Below are 18,894 nucleotides of genomic sequence, written 5' to 3'. Positions count from 1 at the left end.
GAGGAGACTGGCTGTAACAGCGCATGTGTTGAACCCGCACGTTTGGCAGCTGCCAGTGGGGGGGGGAAAGCAACGCCTGCAAGCCAACCACTGGGGCGTGCGCCTGAAATCAAGGCACGAAGAGAGGGGACAGGTGGCACCACGACGAGTCTGGCTCAGGGGCGGACGGACTCTGCTTCCACACAGCAGTGACCGTCTGCGCCTGGCGTGAGGCTCCGTGCCAGCAGGCCGCCGACACGTCTATCCCTCCCCGTGTCATCAGGGAGGCGGAGGTTCCCTGCAGGGTGCCCCGGGATCACCCCTGGGCCCTGAGCACAGTTCCGGCCCTGGTGCCCACAGCACCCCCCGTCATCCTCTCCACCCCGGGACCCCACCGGCTGCGAGGAGCAATGGCACAGCTGCCAACAGTAGTCATTAGCTCATTTGTTCCCCAAGGGTGTGTTTACTGTTGGGGGTTTTTTTTTGTTTTTTTTTTGTTTGTTTTTTCCAGTTTGTTTTGTTCCCAATACATATAATCTCCACGAGAGGCTAAAAAGGAACATGTCATTTTATTAGGGGAAAACAAGCAAACAAAACCCTGATCGCCTCAGAAAGCAATGGACTGCGGCTAAACAAGGGACACGGCCCTGAGCATGAACAGCCAGGCAGGCGAGGAAGGTACAGACACGCTCTGAGCAGGCGCCCTGCCGCCGGGACCCAGGAAACAGGGCACGTGTGTGGAGCCCCGAAATGGAGCCGTGCAGAATCACTGCCACCAACTTCCACTCTGAGGGGCAGGGCCGTGGTGCCCAGCCAGCTCCACAGGACCCCGGAGAGCCGTCTCGGGAAGCTGAGAACTGAACCCCAAGGCCGGCATCAGACACTGTGCCCAGCACCGGGGCTGCCCTGCCCTCAGACCTGCCGCTGGCCGTGCGAAAGGCACTTCCCACTGGGATGCACGGGGTCAGAGAACCCAGAGGAACTTGGGGATGCTTGGAGGTGCCTGGGGGCAGCCTGGGGGGAGGGGGGCAAGAGAAGGCGACCCCTCCCACCCCATGCAGCCTCACCCAGAGCTGGTTCAGTTTTAATTTATTTGGCGGGGAGGTGGGGGGGGGGACACTCCCCAAGCAGTCTGGGGTCCCCACCGATGAATCTCCCCACTGAGATTTCAGCTAGCCTGGCTGCCGGTCTGATGCAAGGACCTGAGGAGGTGCTGCTGCTCGGGCCCTGGGGGGCTGGGGATACCCGGGCCGCCCTGGGCAATGCTGGGAGGACTCCAAGGCTGCACCCAGGGATGCTTGAGGGCACGCGTGGTGCCTCGATTGCACGCAGGCCGGCACATTAGCTGAGCCCTAACCACTGCACTACCTCCTGGCCCCAGAGTGGCTCCGCTGTGGCCGCTTCTGTACTTGGTCCTTCTAAGGCAGGTTTCTTCCGGGGGCTGTGAATCTGGGCTAGCAGGCTGTGATGGACACTGATCTAGCCCCACCTCATCTTCAAGAGGGAAAGGAGGGGCCCGAGTGACAGTACGGCACTTGCACACGGCTGACCCGGGTTCAATCCCTGGGGCCCCGTATCATCCCCCGGAGCACCACCAGGAGTAAAGTCCTGAGCACCACCAGGTGTGCCCCCCCTCCGAAAAAAAAAAAAACACAAAAAAAGTGCAAGGAGGTGTAAAAAAGGGAAAGGCCATGACCACAGGCCACAGGAGGTCAGCCCCTACCCCACTGGGTGTGCCCAAACTGTCCAGATGACGTGGACCAGCCTCGTGGGAGCCACTGAGCATCTGGGCCAGTGGCTGCCTCTCTCTGAGGCACAGTGTCGAAGCCACTTGAAACCATTTGTGACGATCCAGTCTGAGCGTCTGCCCAGGTGCCAACACGCACGCCAGGAAATAGCCACTTCCGGGGGAGAAAAAGAGGCAGAGAAGAGCAGGCAGCCTCCAACCACAGCCCACTGGGGGGCTGCAGAGTCACGGGGGCTGGGTCCCCTCCCACGACTAATCCCACCAGACCATCTGGCTGGGACAGAGGTGGGGAGAGACCCCGAAGCTTTGTGGGGGTCTCCTATGGCTGGGAGATATCAAGGACACTTGGGGCGAGAGAAGGGGCCAGTCAAGCAAGCGCCAGGGGCTACCGCTGGTCCCCGCTCCGAGTGGGAGAATAAGGTGGGCACCCAGTGTGTTCCTTCATTCATTCATGGGAACCTTCCAGAAAAAAAAAAGCAGTGGGGGGAGCTTAACTGTGGGCTAGTCTTTCAGTGGGAGACCCTCTCCTTCTCCAGAGGGAATGTCAACAGATGTCAGGGCCCTCCTGGGCGCCCCCAGGTGAGTCCTGCCCGCTCTCTCGCGGGAGCACGGCTGTCCCGGGTCCCCGCCTTGCGATGGCCCCAGCGCCCTGCGTGGCGCACATTCCAATCACCTTCATCACCCGCGGTTAGGACAAACAGAGCCCAAGCCGCTCAAACAAAGCAGCTGTGTTTCCACCCACCCCGAGCCCAGGCCCTCGGAGCGGCCTATTGTGTACTTATGGACAGCCACGGGGACGGGAGAGCCAGGCAGCGGGGAGGAAGCACAGAGCACCAACGAGCAGGTGACTCACTTGTGTGATTTCAGTGCAGTAAGGCAACAGTCCACGCCGCAAAAGAAGATAGATAACCGCCGAGAATAAAAGCCCGAGCCCAGAGCCCAGGGTCCGGGGAGACACACTTACCAGAGCTGGGCCGCGATCACCGGGTTGCTCGCTGTGGAGGGGAGAAAGAGAGGCAAGATGGTGGGGGGGAGAACCATATCCCTTCCCCCCCACAGTGACAATGTCCCAGGAAGACACGTCCAGGATCTCAGGGCACAGTCCCGAACCCCGGCCGGCTCTTCACCTGGGTCACGGCTGTTTGTCTTTCGCCCCAACCCCCGCACTAGGGTCAATTGCTTTCTCTTGGCTCTGTGCAGCCCCTTCAGCTCCCCCTGGGAAAGCTGAGGGGCCCCCCTCCAGGGCCAGACACTCAGGACGCCAAGGCGACAGGCTCAGTCCCGGCTGGTCCTGGAGGGGCACAGTGGACAAGCCTGAGAGCAGTGGGAGGTGAGCGAGGCAGAGGCGCTGGGGCACACACGTCCCTGGAGGCGTCGGTGGAAAGGGTAGGAAGGGGCCACGTGGGGACAGAGCACCCCTCTCGGGCTCTGCTGGGTTGCAAAAAGGAGGAGGTCTGAGAAAAATGGTGCAGAAATGTCACTCGGGCCCTGAACACGGGCAGGAGAAGAGGCGGGGCAGGAGTAGGGGAGGGGAAGGAGGAGAGGGGCCGGGAGGGAGAGCGGAGCAGAGCCACACTCTGCTTCCTGGGGTCTGGAAGAGCTCGCAAGCCCCCTCCCTCCTAGGCTCAGCAGGAAGGAGGCCCCTCCCCTCCCCTCCAGGACAGCCCCACCAAGGGGTCTGCCCAGAAGGCACAGAGGCGGAAGCGTCCTCGGGCCTGGCTACCGGCAAGCACAGAGCAGGGGCATGATCGGGTCAGTGTGGACACGGCAAGTCTGAGAGTCACTGCAGGACCAGGATTCGTGGCCCACAGGAAGAGCCACTGACCTCTGCGATTACTCCTGCCTCCCCAGTGCAAAAGCCGCAGCGGGGCCAGCGGTGCACAAGAAACGTGGAGGAGGAGGGGGGGGGGGAGGAGGAGGAGGAGGAGGAGGAAGAGGAGGAGGAGGAGAAAATAAACACCCAACAGGGAAATGCCAGCAGGAGGCAGACGTGGCAGGACTCCCAGGGCCATCCCACCAAGAATTCTGATTCCTGTTATGGCGGGGATGGGTGGTGAGGACTCCTACGCAGTGCTCAGGGGGCTCAGAGACACGCCCAGCTGTACCCAGGCAACTGTGCCCAGGTGGTTCAATGTGTGCAGAAATGCTTGGGCCCTGCAGTGCCAGGAACCACCAGGAAATGCCCCGGGATCCCCGCCACCCAGAGCACTTTTCGAAGAGTCTGGACAGAGCAGGACAGAGCAGGACAGCGCCAGGCCCCTCCCCCAACTATTTCCCTTGGTTTCCCGGGGCTCCCCCAGCTGAGCCCCAGGGTGAGGCGCCAGCAGAACCCCAGCACCCGACCTTTGAAGGTGGAATGTCTCCGGGACGGGTAGCGTTTGCTCGGCTTGCGCTCGAAGGTGTTGGTTCTTCTTAGCCTGGAGCCGTGGGTGGCCTGGTATTCCGTCCGCCCGCTGGGGAGGGGGATCATGGAACTGCACATTAGTGACCCTCACAGGGAAGTGACCTTTGATTTTCCAGTGCTCAAGGGATCCTCGACTCAAAGGGTCGCGTCCCAGTCCCTGAAGGCTGTTTCCACCTGGAAATCGGGCTCCTCTGCCAGTCCCCGACGGTCGAGGCCCCCCACCATGTGCCCGCACAGCACCTGGCAGGCCCAAAGACTCAGAACAGGTGAATAAGAGAGAGCACTGACTTCCGGGAGGGCATCCCATGGACAGCGAACGCTTTTAAAAGGCTGATATCAGTGCCCACTGAGCCGGACCTTGGACTTCCTGGCGATGCCAAAGCAAGCACCACTATCTCCGACCCGCTGGATTCCACCTACGTGACATGTGGCCACAGCTCCATCCAGCCCCTCTGGGTCTAGATTTATCAGCCAGGAGTAGCCAGCCGCTGGCTACCTGCTATTCGCACCTCAGGAGGTAGGTAATCTCCGCCCCAGACCCCCCCTCCCCCGCTTCCTTCCCCAGGTCCTCCTCCAAGCACAAAAGGGAGGCTGGGCTGGATCGGATCCCAGGGCAGTTTCCTCCCGGGATCAAAGAGCCTGTCTGGGTCTTACTGGGATCACCAGTGGAGAAGGGGCACTGGTAGAGGGATGGGTACTCGAGCATTGTAGGACCGAAACACAAGCACGGAAATATGTAAATCTGTAACTGTACCCTCATGGTGATTCACTAATAGGAAAAAAAAAAAAAAAAGGAGAATGATTCAATGAAAGGCCAGCTCTGAAGAATGAACATACAACTAACTGAGTTGTCGGACGTACAACTGGAGCCTCCAGAGGCAAACACGCCTCTCCACGCGCCGTAGAAAAAAATACCACGATACAGCTGGCCAAGAGCAGGAGGGCTGCCGCCTACCTGAACCGGAAGCGGGAGCCCAGCCTCATGAAGTCAGAGCGGTGGGATTTGCTGTTCCCGGGGGTGCGCAGCCGGAAGAAGGAGTGGTGCTCCACGGCACACTTCCAGAGGTGCTTGCAGGTTCGGGCGCTGTCCAGCCGGAACACGAAGGTGTGTTCTTGCTCCCGGCCCTGGGGGGGCGGGGGGTGGAGGGAGGAGGGGATGGTAAGCACAGGGCATGCGGTGAAGGGGTGGCGGTGGGGCGCGGGTGCAGCGTAGAGCAGTGGGGATGCTGCCGGGAGAGAGCCCGCGGCCAGGCCTACCTGATCGTCATCTTCCACCACCACCAGGGTCAACTTGCTCTTTTTAAAATCCATTTTGGTGATTTTGGGCCTGGAGAGAGAGAGGGAGAGAGACAGAGACAGAGAGACAGAGAGAGACAGAGAGACAGAGAGAAACAGAGAGACAGAGAGACACACAGAGAGAAACAGAGAAACAGAGAGACAGAGAGAGACACACACAGAGAAACAGAGAGAGACAGAGAGACAGAGAAACAGAGAGAGACAGAGACAGACAGAGAGACAGAGAGAGACACACACAGAGAAACAGAGAGACAGAGAGAGACACACACAGAGAAACAGAGAGAGACAAAGAGAGAGAGAAACAGAGAGAGACAGAAACAGGCAGAGAGACAGAGAGACACAAAGAGAGAGAAACAGAGAGACAGAGAGAAACACACAGAGAGAAACAGAGAGAGACAGAGAGAGCCAGAGAGACAGAGAGAGACAAAGAGAGAGAAACAGAGAGAGACAGAGACAGACAAGAGAGAGAGGGAGAGAGACAGAGAGAGAAACAGACAGAGAGAGAGAGAGGCAGAGAGAGCCAGAGAGACAGAGACAGAGACAGACAGAGACAGACAAGAGAGAGAGGGAGAGAGACAGAGAGAGAAACAGACAGAGAGAGAGGCAGAGAGAGCCAGAGAGACAGAGACAGAGAGAGACAGAGAGAGACAGACAGAGAGAGAGAAAGAGAGAGAGAGAAAGAGAGGGACAGAGAGGGGGGGGAGAGAACGGTGTACAAGGGCACAGGATTGGGAGCGACATCTTCAACCCAACAAGCAGTGATGTCCCGTTCCACTTATTTTAAGCTTAGGCCTGGCAACAAAGACACCGTCCACTGGCGTCCAGGAGGCACTGCCCGGGTCGGGACCCCCCCAGACACAGCATGACGGTGCGTGGCTTTGCCCCGGCATAGCAGCGCTGATGCCGGTCAATCATCACCCATCCCACATCGTTCCACGAAGACACGAAGACACGATAAAAAGAGACATTTTTTTTCAAAAAACCAGACGAAACCAAATTACCAAAAGAATAAGCCTATTTTGTTAGCTCCTTCAAAGATCAGTATGCCTGTGGGCGTCAGTCCGAGGGAATATTCACAGCCGTCTCTTCCCTACAAAGAAAGGGGCGACAGTCGGGAGAGGGTTCCAACAGGTCATCTCAAAGCAGAAACGAAACCCAACCCAACCCGTGGCCGAACCGTGTCATGCAGCGGCACACCGGCTCCCCCCAGCCAGGCACAGCCAGCCCCGGGGACGGGGCGCGCAGTCCTTACCCTGACCACGTGCATGTCCACCCCGTACATCTCCAGCCACTTCGCCTTATTCAGGTAGGAGAGTTCGGCCTGCGCAGGGCTCTTTCCCCTTCGGAAAGACAACGGAAATCCGTGTGAGCTGCAGCGGACAGCGCCCGCACGCAGCGTGCTGTCGGGGCCACACTCCCCGGCTCCGCAGCCATGGCCACAATGAGGGACACTGAGTCACACCGACAGGACAAGGCTCAGAGCACAGAGAGACAGTGAGCAGGAACAGGATCGCACGGAGGAAACTGCCGTTCTGAATGTGTGTATGAGTGCATCTGTGTGTGTGAGTGTGATTGAGTGTGTGTCTGTGTATGAGTGTGGGTCTGTGTGTGTCTACATGTGTCTGTGTGTAAGTGTGTATGTGTGAGTGTATGAGTGTGTCTGTTTCAGTGTGAGTGTGTCTGTGTATGACTGTGTGAGTTTGTGTGTGCCTGTGTGTCTGTGTGAGTGTACGTGTATGAGTGTGCAGTATGTGTCTGTGTGTGACGGTGTGTGTGTCAGTGTGTGTGTATATGAATGTGTGTAGTGTGTGTCTATGTGACTGAGTTTGAGTGTGTATCTAAGTGTGTGTGTGTGTTTGTGTTTCTGTGTGTGTCTGTGTGTATTTATGTGCATCTGTGTGTCTATGTGATTGTGTATGTCTGTGTGTCTGTGTCTGTCTGAGTGCATGTGACTGTGTGTGTGTGTGTGTGACTGTACGTGAGTATGTGTGTCTATGTGTGTGTGATTGTGTCTGTGTGTGACTATATGTGTGTGAGTGTGTGTGTGTTGGGGGGTGGTGAAGTACAAGGACTATCTGGACCCCCTACTAGGCCATCTCCAGTGCACCCACCCAAGAGTGGGCTCATTATTTTTCCATAAAGGTCCAAGTTCTGGGAAGGCCAGGGAGACGGAAAGGGGGAGGCGCCGGGAACCCTAAGTTCCTGGGTCCCCGAGGGATTTGGAACGGGCAGTGCCTGTGGGGGCAGGGGGAAGGCAGGCACAAAGGTGGCCCCAGGCTAGAATGTCGGGTGTGGTGGGCACTCAGAGGGCAGAGCCAAGAACCAGGAGGTGAAGGCCAGGGCTGGGTCCCGGGTCCTGCAACATACGTATGAGTCACATGGTCTTGTCCGACAAAGAAATAGCGAGGCCTACTTCTAGCAGTTTCTAAAGGGTCATGTGGAGAGGATCCGGCCGGGTGTGAGGAGTGAGGACGGAGCCCCGGGGGCTCTCTGCTGGAGGCAGGACACAGCCAGGTGCCCATGGGGGCCAGGCTCTGTCGTCCCCCAGCAGGAGCGTGTGTGGTGCTTATTGTACGTCTGGGGACAGGCCCGAGGCACGGGATCGGAGAGAAGCGCGGGGCTGTGGGTGGACAGTGCTCCCCAGAGCCTCTGGACCAGCAGACGCCGCTGGGAGACCACGCGGGCGTGCCATGGTACCTGCACTCTTTCCACCGCTGGAAGATATCAAACTCCATCGCCTCTGTCTGATTGGGGATGAACCGGAACTCAGACACGAGCTCTGGTGAGTGTTCCGGAAGCTCGCACTCGCCCAGCTCCGCTGCAAGGTTCCAGAGAAGGGAGAAAAGAAGGGGAGACGGTGAGGGCGCTGGGTCAGGGCCAGGCGTGGCCAGCCCCGGGGCCCTGCGCGTGATGAGAGAAGCACAGGGAGCTGCGGGTGTCTCGCTCCGCCTGCAGGAGGGCTTAATTCCCACTTAGTGCCCGCATGGACACCCTGCACCCCCCCCAGAATGGCGCTAATTCCCTCCCCGTCGGGCCATACACCATCATCTCCGTTATTACTCTCCTCCTCCTGACAATTCTGCCTACCTGGGGAGGCCCCATTACGTGTTCCCCTGAGACACGGGACGGCGTGAATTTGCAATAAACGGCAATTGCAGGGAGTGATGATCGGCTCAGAAACATCCATTTAACAAGGCTCTCATTAAGCGGGCTGGGGGGGACGGGGCAGTCTGCGGGGCTGGAGGGTGCCCAGGGGAGCCCGGTACAAGCTGAAGAATTGGGCTGCAGGGAGGGAGCCGGGAGGGGTGAGGGCATCAGGCAGAGGAAGCCAGAGGGCTGCAGGGAGCAAGTGTGGACGCATGGGGTGCAGGGGGGCGGGGGAGGGGGAAAGCTGGCGTCCTGGGTGGAGCCGCCATGGGTGAACCCAGAAATAAAGAGAGCCCCAGCTCTGGTCAAAGCCCCCCAGCCCGACGCCCACCCCCCACACCTGAGGCCTGAAGACAGAGGAGGTGACTCTTGCTCGCCATCCAGACCCCACCCAGAAGCAAAGGAATCCTCCAGACCCCTTAGCACAGGTGGGGGTTGGACAGGTGGAATCCAGTGGTCAGGGCTGCAGGGCAGGGGGTCGGAGAATGCGGCCCTGGGGTGGACTTTCTTAACCCTTATTCTGAACCCTCCCGGCCTTGCTTCCTTCCTGGGACATCCTTGTCTCACCAGCTGGGCCCCCTCAGCCTCGTGCTGTTGTGCTAGAGACCCCCTCCCACGCCCAACACACACACACACACACACACACACACACACACACACACACACACTCCCAGCCCTCTTGTGTCCCACTTAGGAAGTTTTCACAGGTGAGACTGGAATTTCCCGGGAACTCTCGGGGTCCCACGGGACTCCCGATTAAGAAATACTACTCTAGAGCTAAGGCCCCCCCAAACTTAACTCGGCCTGGCACCCCCTTCTCAACATAAAAAAAAAAAAATCAATGTCTCTCCAGGAATTTACCTTCTTCACAAGAACAAACAGAAAGTGAGGGGCCGGAGCGATAGTACAGAGGGGAAGGCGTTTGCCTTGCATGCGGCCAACCTGGGTTTGATTCCCAGCATCCCATATGATTCCCTGAGCACTATCATATCACTGTCACTGTCATCCCATTGCTCATCAATTTGCTCGAGCAGACACCAGCAACATCTCCATTGTGAGACTTGTTGGTACTATTTTTGGCATATCGAATACGCCACGGGGAGCTTGCCAGGCCCTGCCATGTGGGCGGGATACTCTCAGTAGTCTGTCGAGAGGGATGGAGGAATTGAACCCAGGTCGGCCACGTGCAAAGCAAACGCCCTACCCGTGTGCTATCACTCCGAACACTGCCAGGGGTAATTCCCGAGTGCAGAGCCAGGCGTAACCAATACCAGTGCATCGCTGGGTATGACCCAAAATGTAAACAAACAAACAAACAAAAAACCAGAAAGTGCCCCTCCCCACTGCACCTACGGCTAGTAACACCCCCCAGATGAGTCCAGCACCCATCCCCAAGGGGTTATAGTGTTCACTTTGGGAAACAAAGGTCCAGATCGAGGTTCCTCTGACACCAGCAGAGTGGCAGAGGTGGGGAGGGGGGGCAGGGAGGGGCGTTGGGTCCAGAAGATCACAATGAAAGATGACAACAAAGCACAGGGAGAGCCACTCCCATGAATGAATTTCTGGTTCTCCTGTCAGCGACATTATACACTATCATCTACTAAATCGGCGAGAGCCTTAGACCTGAGAACCTGTATGCACCTTAATTAAAAAAACATCTTCCCTCGAGGGCAGCTCATAAGCCTGGCGTGCATGTCTTGTACTCAGAGGGCTCAAGTTTGACCCCTGGCACTGCTGGGCATCCTGAGCACCACGGCGCTCCCCCAGTACCGCCAGGCCCACACTGCTGGGTCAAGTACTGCCAAGGAGTGACCCCCAAGCCTATGAACAACGCTAGGGCGACTATTTCCCCCCCCTTAAAAAAAAAAAAAACACAACCTTAATGCTCAAATATGCAACCATCACCTGAGCCGTGTGAAACATAGTATCTGAGAAGCGCAATCAAACAAGGAACCTTGCTACTCTTGCTAGCCCGCAACCTGGAAGCCTGCTCGGGAGAACCCCGCCCTGCCCCGAGGTCGGCAAGGGGGGACGGAGGGGGCACGCTCCAGTCCCATCCACCAGGGCTGCTTCCTCGGACCCTGGGGTGGCCTGGACACCCAGGGCAGGGCCATACAGACACAGTCTGCTTAGGAAACAAAGGCAAGAGCAGAGAAGGGGGCGGGGCAGGCAGTCCGCACCTCTGAGCAAGGGGTCACAGGAAGCCCCCAGGGCCTAACCAGATGTCCACACAGGAACTGCTCTCTTTCCCGGTCCCCTGGGCCAAAGCAAGCAACGGAGCCTGAGCCTCAAGCATCTGCCTGCGTTGATGGCCAACACCACACCAGGCGTGGAGCTGAGGGGCGGGGAGCCAGTCTCCCCCGCCCCCCGCCGTGCTCAGAGTGGGCAAAGGGGCACCCGCCACTCTCCTCACTGGACTCGACTCACTCAGCTGGGCCCGGGACAGGCCCGCCACCCCGCCTGCCATCGAGCACTGCCCGGGGAGTCCTCACACTCACATGCTCTGCCAACTCCACAGCCAGGCTCCCGGGTACAGAGGCATCATGTCTGGCGGTGGGGAAAGTGCTCGCATGTGGTGGGGTGAAACCTCCACTCTGCCATCTCTCACCCAGTGTGGCCTGGTGGTGCTGGTTACTCAGTCACTCTGGGACTCCAGTGCCCAATCCCAAACATGGAGTCAGCGGCAAGGAGAAGACCAGATCCAGGGTTCCTTCCTCCCTTCCCTCTCCCCCCATCCCCTTCTTCTCGTCTCTTGTCGCCTGAATCAAATCTCCAAGCATCCTTGAGTTGAGTCTGCCAAGAGCACAGTCTCCGCATCCCCACATCTCCACAAACAAGACTGCCACATCTTCACTCCAGAGGCGAGTGAGCTCCAGGACCACCCCAGCAAAATGGGCCAGGGACCGTCAGAAGCACGCCCCTTCATTTTAGGCAGCCCCTGGGGGACATTCGAGGGACCTTCGGAGCCTGAGATCAGTCGATTCCACTGTGGCTCAAGCAAAAAAGTCAGGCATGGCCTAGACCCATGGGGGTGGGGATGGGGGTGGGGGGCTGGGGAAGGGGCACAGAGGGTATGCAGGACTTCTTCCTCTGGGGGTCTTGGTTTCCAGTCTTTCATTTGTACCCAATGGAACGATCGCACCTTGAATTACACTCAAGTGGTTCCAACCAAATGGGAACTTTGTCCATGAACGGCCTGCAGACCGCTGCTGTCCTGCTCCGTCTTGGCTCTGGGGCCAGGCCGAGGGCTCCCCCAGAGGCTGGGCTTTAAGATTATCATTTCGCTGGGGTGGGGACAGTGACACGTGTACCTTGGGTGCTAGTGACTCAGAATAATGTATGAGCTGGCCAGGAGCTGGCCCGTGGCATGCAGGCCTGAGAGTAGGCCCGTCTGCCGTGGGCTCCAGGGCTGATTCAGAAGCTTTCTGACCCATCTTGGTATCCTGCCCTCTGCTTCCGGGCCCTGAAGTCAGATGGTGACTCAGAAAGTCTAACACGGACCCGACATGGCACGTGGATGGTCTATTTTCCTGCTCATGGGCACCGGGCACACTGGCTCCAGACCCGCAGGCCTGTGTCAGTGACACCTGGGTGGGTGGGCGCACAGAGCACTGTCCTTGGCACAGACACTGACAGGCGAGCCCATCACCTCGCCCACCTGGTCTCCGCCCCTCAGGGAAGTTCTCCCTCTCCACTCAAGTCCCGTGAGCACTCAGTATTGGCCAGGCCAACATTCCAGAGTAAGAATGACCAAATACCACTTCATGAGAGTATCTTAAAGTCATTAAAAACTGAATGTCTGGCAAAATACATATGATAATAATAGTACCAAGAGGAAATCATATTGAAAGTCACATACGTGGGCTGGGGAGCCAGTTACAGGGGTTACGGTGCTTTGTCTTGTGTACTGCAGAACCCTGGTTCGATCCCTGGTACATTTAGTCCCTGGAGCACCACCAGGAGTGATCCCTGAGCACAGTGCCAGGAGTAAGCCCTGGTAGTGGGCACCCAAAACAAAACAAGAACTAGAAACTCTCAGAGAGTCCATTATGACTGATGAGTACGACGTCTGAAGAACTCGACTCAAAGCACAGAGGCTCTCTGGTCCCTGGAAGGTGGGTTCCTGCCTCTCTTCCACATGTCTAACTGTGGTGTCACTGATCTGATAAGTCTACAGTCAGGACTGATTTCATACTCTGAGTTAGACTGACTTCCGAAACCAGGTGAATACAAAAGTGGGAAGCCAAATTTTAACCAACGGTGTTACAAATATGAATGACGTTCATTATTGGTGGGAATGCTGACCGGCTCAGCCTTTTTGGAAAATGATATGGGTATCCTCAAAAAATCAGAAACTGAGCTTCCATATGACCCAGCAATACCACTTCTGGGAATATATCCCGGGGTGCAAAAACACACGGCAAAGTGACATCTGCACTTGTATGTTCATTGCAGCACTGTTCACAATAACCAGAATCTGGAAATAAACCTCAGGCCCAAGAACAGGTGACTGGTTAAAGAAATTATGATACTTCTATACAGAGGAATACTATATAACTGTTAGAAAAAAATGAAGTTATGAAATTCACTTATAAATGGATGGACATGGAGAGTATCATTCTGAGTGAAATGACTCAGAAGGAAAGGGATAAACACAGAATGATATACACATTTGTGGGATATTAAAAAATATAGTTCATACTAACACCCAAGGACAGTAGAAATAAGGGTCAGGAGGAATTGGTTTACAGTTGGAAGGGCTGCATCAAGGGCTGGGAAAGACAGCAGTCGGGATAGAGAAGGGACTACTATGATGATGGTGGTTGGAAGGGATCACTTTGGATGGAAGATGTCTGCTGAAAGCAGATAAAGGACCAAACATGATGGCCTCTTGGTATCTGTATTATAAACCATAATGTCCAAAAGGAGAGAGAGAGAGAGAGAGAGAGAGAGAGAGAGAGAGAGAGAGAGAGAGAGAGAGAGAGAGAGAGAGAGAGGAGAGGAGAGAGAAGAAGGAAAGTGCCTGCCATAGAGGCAGGCTTGGGGGGGTGACAGGAGGGTTATGGGGGGATATTGACAGTGGGAAATGCACACTGGTGCAGAAATGGGTATTGGAACATTGTAGGGCTGAAATCCAATCACAAAAGCTTTGTAACTGTATCTCACAGTGATTCGATTAAAATAAATAAAACAAACTTAAAAAACAAAACAAAACATGAATGAGGGGGCCAGAAAGACAGTATGGTGGTTAGGACTCCTGCTTACGTAGAGCTGACCCAGATCCAATCCCCAGCACCCCATACAGTCCCCCGAGCTCTGCCAGAAATGCTTCCCAATCCGTAAGTACAAAGCCAGGAGTAAGCCCTGAGCACTATGGGGTATGGCTCCCCGACCCAAAAAACATTACAGGTGGTTATAAAGGACCAGATCCCAATTTATTATCCCAGGAAGCCGATGAAGGCAGACTTCGGAGGGGAGTTGACAGTGGACACCCGTCCGCTGTGCTGATGACCCTCACAGTGCACACACAGCACCCTCTTAAGCATTTCCTGCGGGCCTGCTCTGTGTTCTTTCTGCCAGTTGTGGGGGCCACTCCTGGTAGTTCCTGAAGGGCTGGAGGTAAGGTCAGGGACGTGGGACCCTCCCTAGCCCTCTTGTGCTTTTCATGCTCCAATCTGTTGGTGCATGGTGAGGAACAGTCAGCACCGAGCATCACGCAGGCGGACCTTCCTGAAAAATTCCATTCCCGCCCTAATCCGGGGGACACCCCCAAGCCCAGTTCCTCCAACCATTCCCCACCCACCAGCGGTCTCGGCAGCAGCAGCAGAGCGACCTCGAAGTCCTCTCTAAGCCCCTCACACTCTGTTTATCTCCATGCCACCAGTACTTTGTTACATTCTCCACCAAGTCTCAATCTTCTTCCCGGTCCCTCTCCATAGCCAATGGCACCTTTCTCAAGAGCACATGGTGGGGGGAGGGGGGTTGGAGCAATAGCACAGTGGGTAGGGTGTTTGCCTTGCACACAGCCGACCTGGGTTCAATTCCCAGCATTCCATATGGTCCCCTGAGCACCGCCAGGGGTAATTCCTGAGTGCAGAGCCTGGAGTAACCCCTGTGCATCGCTGGGTGTGACCCAAAAAGAAAAAAAAAAAAAAAAAGAGCACATGGGACCAGGCCCGCCTCCCTCTTAGCCACCTCTAATGGGATCTTGGCAAAAGCATGAATTTCTCGCTATTCCAAAGGAGGCCATGCTCTGAGCCCCTCATGCTCTGAGCCCCTCTGCAGCCAGGAGGCTGCTGTTTTTTCACCTTCCCTGGTTCACCGCCATCTACTCACCCCCTCCCCCCGTGGGCTCCCCTTCTTCCAAGCCTCCGGCAGATTACTCTACCCAAAGGAGAGAGGACGCTGTCCTTTGCCTTGTTCATGGGAAGCAAAATGACCCGAGGACTGGGACCACATGGCACCCATGGGCATTCCCTATGCCTGGCCCAGCTGACACCATTTGTTGAGACAAAAGTAGCAGCATTAAAATACTAATGACCACAAAACAAAACAAAACAAAAAACGCAACATACCTTGCAGACAGAGAGCAGCTAACTCCACAGCTGTCTCATACGGGCATTTCAATCTTGGAAGAAAAGAAAAGACATTATTTCTAAACATGAATCTCAATATGCCTACAAACCCTGTAAAATATCACTGAAATTGTTTTTCCAAAAGTAGTGATACTGGGGCCGTGATCTTTGTTCTTGGTCGTGTCTAATTCTGTGGTCCGCAAGAATGCCAACAAGCACACTCACATAAGCTCACAAAGTCAGTTCTCAGGATATATTAGAATGACTTCACCCAAGTAGAGTTTGTATCAACCCCTATGGGCGATTTTGCTGAATTTGGCAAGCATGGGAAAGTTTGGAAAACAGAACACAAAGTCTTCCCTTTGCCTTATTATTTTTAGACTAATTTTATCTTGGATGTAGTATGTGCATCTTTTTAAGCGGCCATAAATCTTTCTTGAAATGAGGTCATAGTGTTAAAAATACAGATACAATATCATACACTGCCAGGCCGACTGGATCCACTCAAGCATTCTAATAAGTATAACCAAGACGCAGTCGTAAGAATGTGTGGCCTCCGTGAACTGGTGGTGATCTTACTCACACTTAATATTCCAGTTAGAAAAGCTAGTAACGGCACACAAGGGCACCGCGGGACAGTTCTCAAAACCTTTCTGGGGTGGAATCCAGTAGGGTCGATGCACCGAGTGTGGAGACCTCTGCATGCAAGTGCCCGGTGCTCTTCCGTTCCCCACCTCACTCCCAAGACAAGAAATGGAGTAGCGAATGTCCCCCGAAAACCGTCCGTCTGGGAGGACGCATTGCTGAGGCCAGAAAACCATTCTGCTCAGAAGAGCGTACATAAATCAGGCTCAAGTATAAGGCAGCTATAAAGCACTACACAGATGCAAGATGCTGCCATTAACATCTTCCCAACCTGAAGACAACTACTAGAATGAACAGGTCTTTATAATGAAGAGCACCGCAGAGAGGGAGGGATGGATGGATGGAGGGAGGGAAGAAGAGGAGAGAGAGAGAGAGAGAGAGAGGGAGGGAGGGAGGGAGAGAGGGAGGGAGGGAGGGAGGGAGGGAGGGAGAAAGAAAGGGGGAGAGAGAGGGAGGGAGAGAATCAATATCTTAACTGGACTAGTAAAAAGACACAAGGTTGGGCTGGAGCGATAGCACAGTGGGTAGGGCATTTGCCTTGGACGCGGCCGACCCGGGTTCGAATCCCAGCATCCCATATGGTCCCCTGAGCATCGCCAGGGGTGATTCCTGAGTGCATGAGCCAGGAGTGACCCCTGTGCATCGCTGGGTGTAACCCAAAAAGCAAAAAAAAAAAAAAAAGACACAAGGTTGGGGCTGGAGCGCTAGCTCCAACAGGTAAAACACACAGCAAAGATCTGCACTGAGTGGCTGAACACGGCCAATATATACATTGTACCATCTCCTTGTTTTATGGCAAAACACCTCCCACCCTGACATTTTTTTTTTACTAGCACCAGTTTGCAAATTCAGAAATCACATTTCGAAGTCCCTTCAGCTGATATTCAAGATCAAAATGTAGTCTGGACAGTAATACCAGGCGACTGCGGCACTGCTGGTTAAATTCCACGTGAAGACTCGACTCGGTGGAGTCACTTTTTATGTCGCAGGAAAGAGTCGATGCACAGTCTGAGAAATGCCACAATGCCAAAAGCCTTGACTGTAGAAGGCTCTTGTCTTCAGGATAAACAAATGATGCAACACAAAACCAGCCTCTTCTGTGTCCGCGCTTCCTGTGTGCATCCGCCCCTGTACAGCTGGAGGTGGGGCCCTGAAGACCCACTTGTGGACGGGAGGGGTTGGGGAGTGAGATGAGATGTCTAACCGCCTTCATATCAGAATCCGGAGAGACTCTCTTTACGTTACTTAAATGCAGATGGTGATGAATGGGGCTTTTTGACTCTGCACATACTCGTAAGTGTATACATACTAATAAGGCATCTTGCTTGCAAACACGACAAAAGCCATTATGAACGGGGGCAGTGATGTGATCAGGGAGAGAATCATTCCCCAATACACATCACTTAGGACGGTAAATGCTCTTGGAAATGCTTCAAGCCATATAGTGATGGTGTAAAAATAAGAGGATGATGACATGATACAAGTATGAGACTCACTTTACAATGCCTGGGGAACCTTTTTTTTTTTTAATTTTTAAAAGGGAACACAGGTAAAAATTGTTTTGTTTTAAATACCATAGTGAATTATTTAGAAATATACTATGATCTATCCTGGGTGAAGAGTTAGAACGAAAACATACTTACTTTCCTGAAAGAATGTCATGCCTGAGTTGTAAAACAAACAGGTACCTGACAAACATATATAAAAGTCAACAGAAGGTAAAGTTTTCCCAGCCACGACCCACCCCAACTTCCTGTCCCCCCCCTCCCCAGGCTCTTCCTCCCCCCGAGCCAACAGTGCTGCATTGTAAAAAGGGAGTCCAAACCAAATGGGAACTTTGGTGCAAGCATCTCCTCCCACAGCCCCCGAATGGTACCCGGCAGGTGGGGGATGCGCAAGACACTTGGAGGATGAAGCATGGACCGCAGCTCCGGCCGCTGCCGCAGTGTGTGAGAGTCCAGCACACCCAGAGCTCGGCACCCAGGCATGCAACGTGTCTGACCCAATACGCAGGGGGAGGGAATGCTCCCCGCTCCCCCATGGCTCAGCCTCAGCCAGCCCCACCAGCAGATTCCAGACAGGGTGAGGCTGACTGTATCAGAAAGTGGACAGCTGATGGGGTGGTTCGCAACGGCTGGAGGCTAAAAAGTCCAGTGTGGTTGAACTTGAGACTCCTACACTTTACACACATAGACACAGACAGACAGATAGACAGACAGACAGACAGACACACACACACACACACACAAACACACACTTCTGCCTCCTCCCACCATGCACATATGCACCCTCCCACACACAGCCCCATAATCCTGGGATTAAACTGCACCTGACTGAGGCGGAGTGACAGTACAGCAGGTAAGGCACTTGCCTTTGCACACGCAGACCCAGGTTCCATCCCTGGCATCCCACATGGTCCCCCAAGCACTGCCAGGAGTAATTCCTGAGCTCAGAGCCAGAAGTAACCCCTGAACATCACTGGATGAAGCCTAAACTAACCCTCAACTGCCATAAATACATACATACATACATACACAAACTGCACCTGGTTTTAGGAGTGAGTAAAATGGGGAAGACGTCAGCCAATTACCGAAGTGGGGGTCATTCAGGGAAAACTGGAGTCTGGGCTGAGTGCTTTTGGTTTGGCTGTTTGCTTTAGGGGGTGACTCCCGGCTGTGCTCAGGGCTTAAGCCTATGGGGCTTGGGAGAACCTGTGCCAGGGCTAGAAGCAGGGCTGGCCTCGGGCAAGGTCGTGACCCTGCCTGTGGTACTCTCGCCGGCCTTGGGCTGGGAGTTTCTGACAGGAGGGTATGGAGCACCACAGCCTCCCGAGGGCTCTGCAGCGGCAAAGTCGCCCAGGCTCTTTGGTGCTCACAGGACCGGAATGTGACACGTGCAAGGGGACCCCAGGAGTCAGAGAGAGGTGCCCGAGCTCTCTGAGCACTGCAGTTCTGGAGAGGAATCACTGAGGCGGGAGACCTCTCAAGGCAGCGGGTTTCATACATCAGGCCCCAGGGGAACCTGAGACTCAGGGTCTGAACCCTGAAAGCACAGGCAGACAGCTCCTGGCTGTGGAGTGGACACAGGGGACGGTGGCGTGG

The 18,894-nt window shown here is 55.1% G+C and overlaps 1 protein-coding gene across 5 annotated transcripts in view; it reads right to left on the bottom strand.

Annotated features, from left to right (window-relative positions):
• The window catches only part of EPB41L4B (erythrocyte membrane protein band 4.1 like 4B), a 166,923-nt gene that overhangs the window by 90,777 nt on the left and 57,252 nt on the right, over positions 1-18,894 (bottom strand). For all 5 annotated transcript variants that reach the window (XM_055135482.1, XM_055135479.1, XM_055135459.1 and 2 more), the window contains exons 5-13: positions 17,437-17,481; positions 15,149-15,201; positions 8,124-8,244; positions 6,679-6,766; positions 6,428-6,516; positions 5,388-5,457; positions 5,086-5,255; positions 4,070-4,179; positions 2,691-2,721 (exon numbers count right to left, since the gene is read on the bottom strand). In XM_055135482.1, coding sequence (XP_054991457.1) covers positions 2,691-2,721; positions 4,070-4,179; positions 5,086-5,255; positions 5,388-5,457; positions 6,428-6,516; positions 6,679-6,766; positions 8,124-8,244; positions 15,149-15,201; positions 17,437-17,481 — 777 coding nt within the window. The remainder of the gene's footprint in view (positions 1-2,690; positions 2,722-4,069; positions 4,180-5,085; positions 5,256-5,387; positions 5,458-6,427; positions 6,517-6,678; positions 6,767-8,123; positions 8,245-15,148; positions 15,202-17,436; positions 17,482-18,894) is intronic.

The sequence above is a fragment of the Sorex araneus genome, chromosome 1 (genome assembly GCF_027595985.1).
Source record: "Sorex araneus isolate mSorAra2 chromosome 1, mSorAra2.pri, whole genome shotgun sequence".
Lineage (NCBI taxonomy): Eukaryota > Metazoa > Chordata > Mammalia > Eulipotyphla > Soricidae > Sorex > Sorex araneus.
This window is presented reverse-complemented; position numbering and strand designations above follow the sequence as displayed.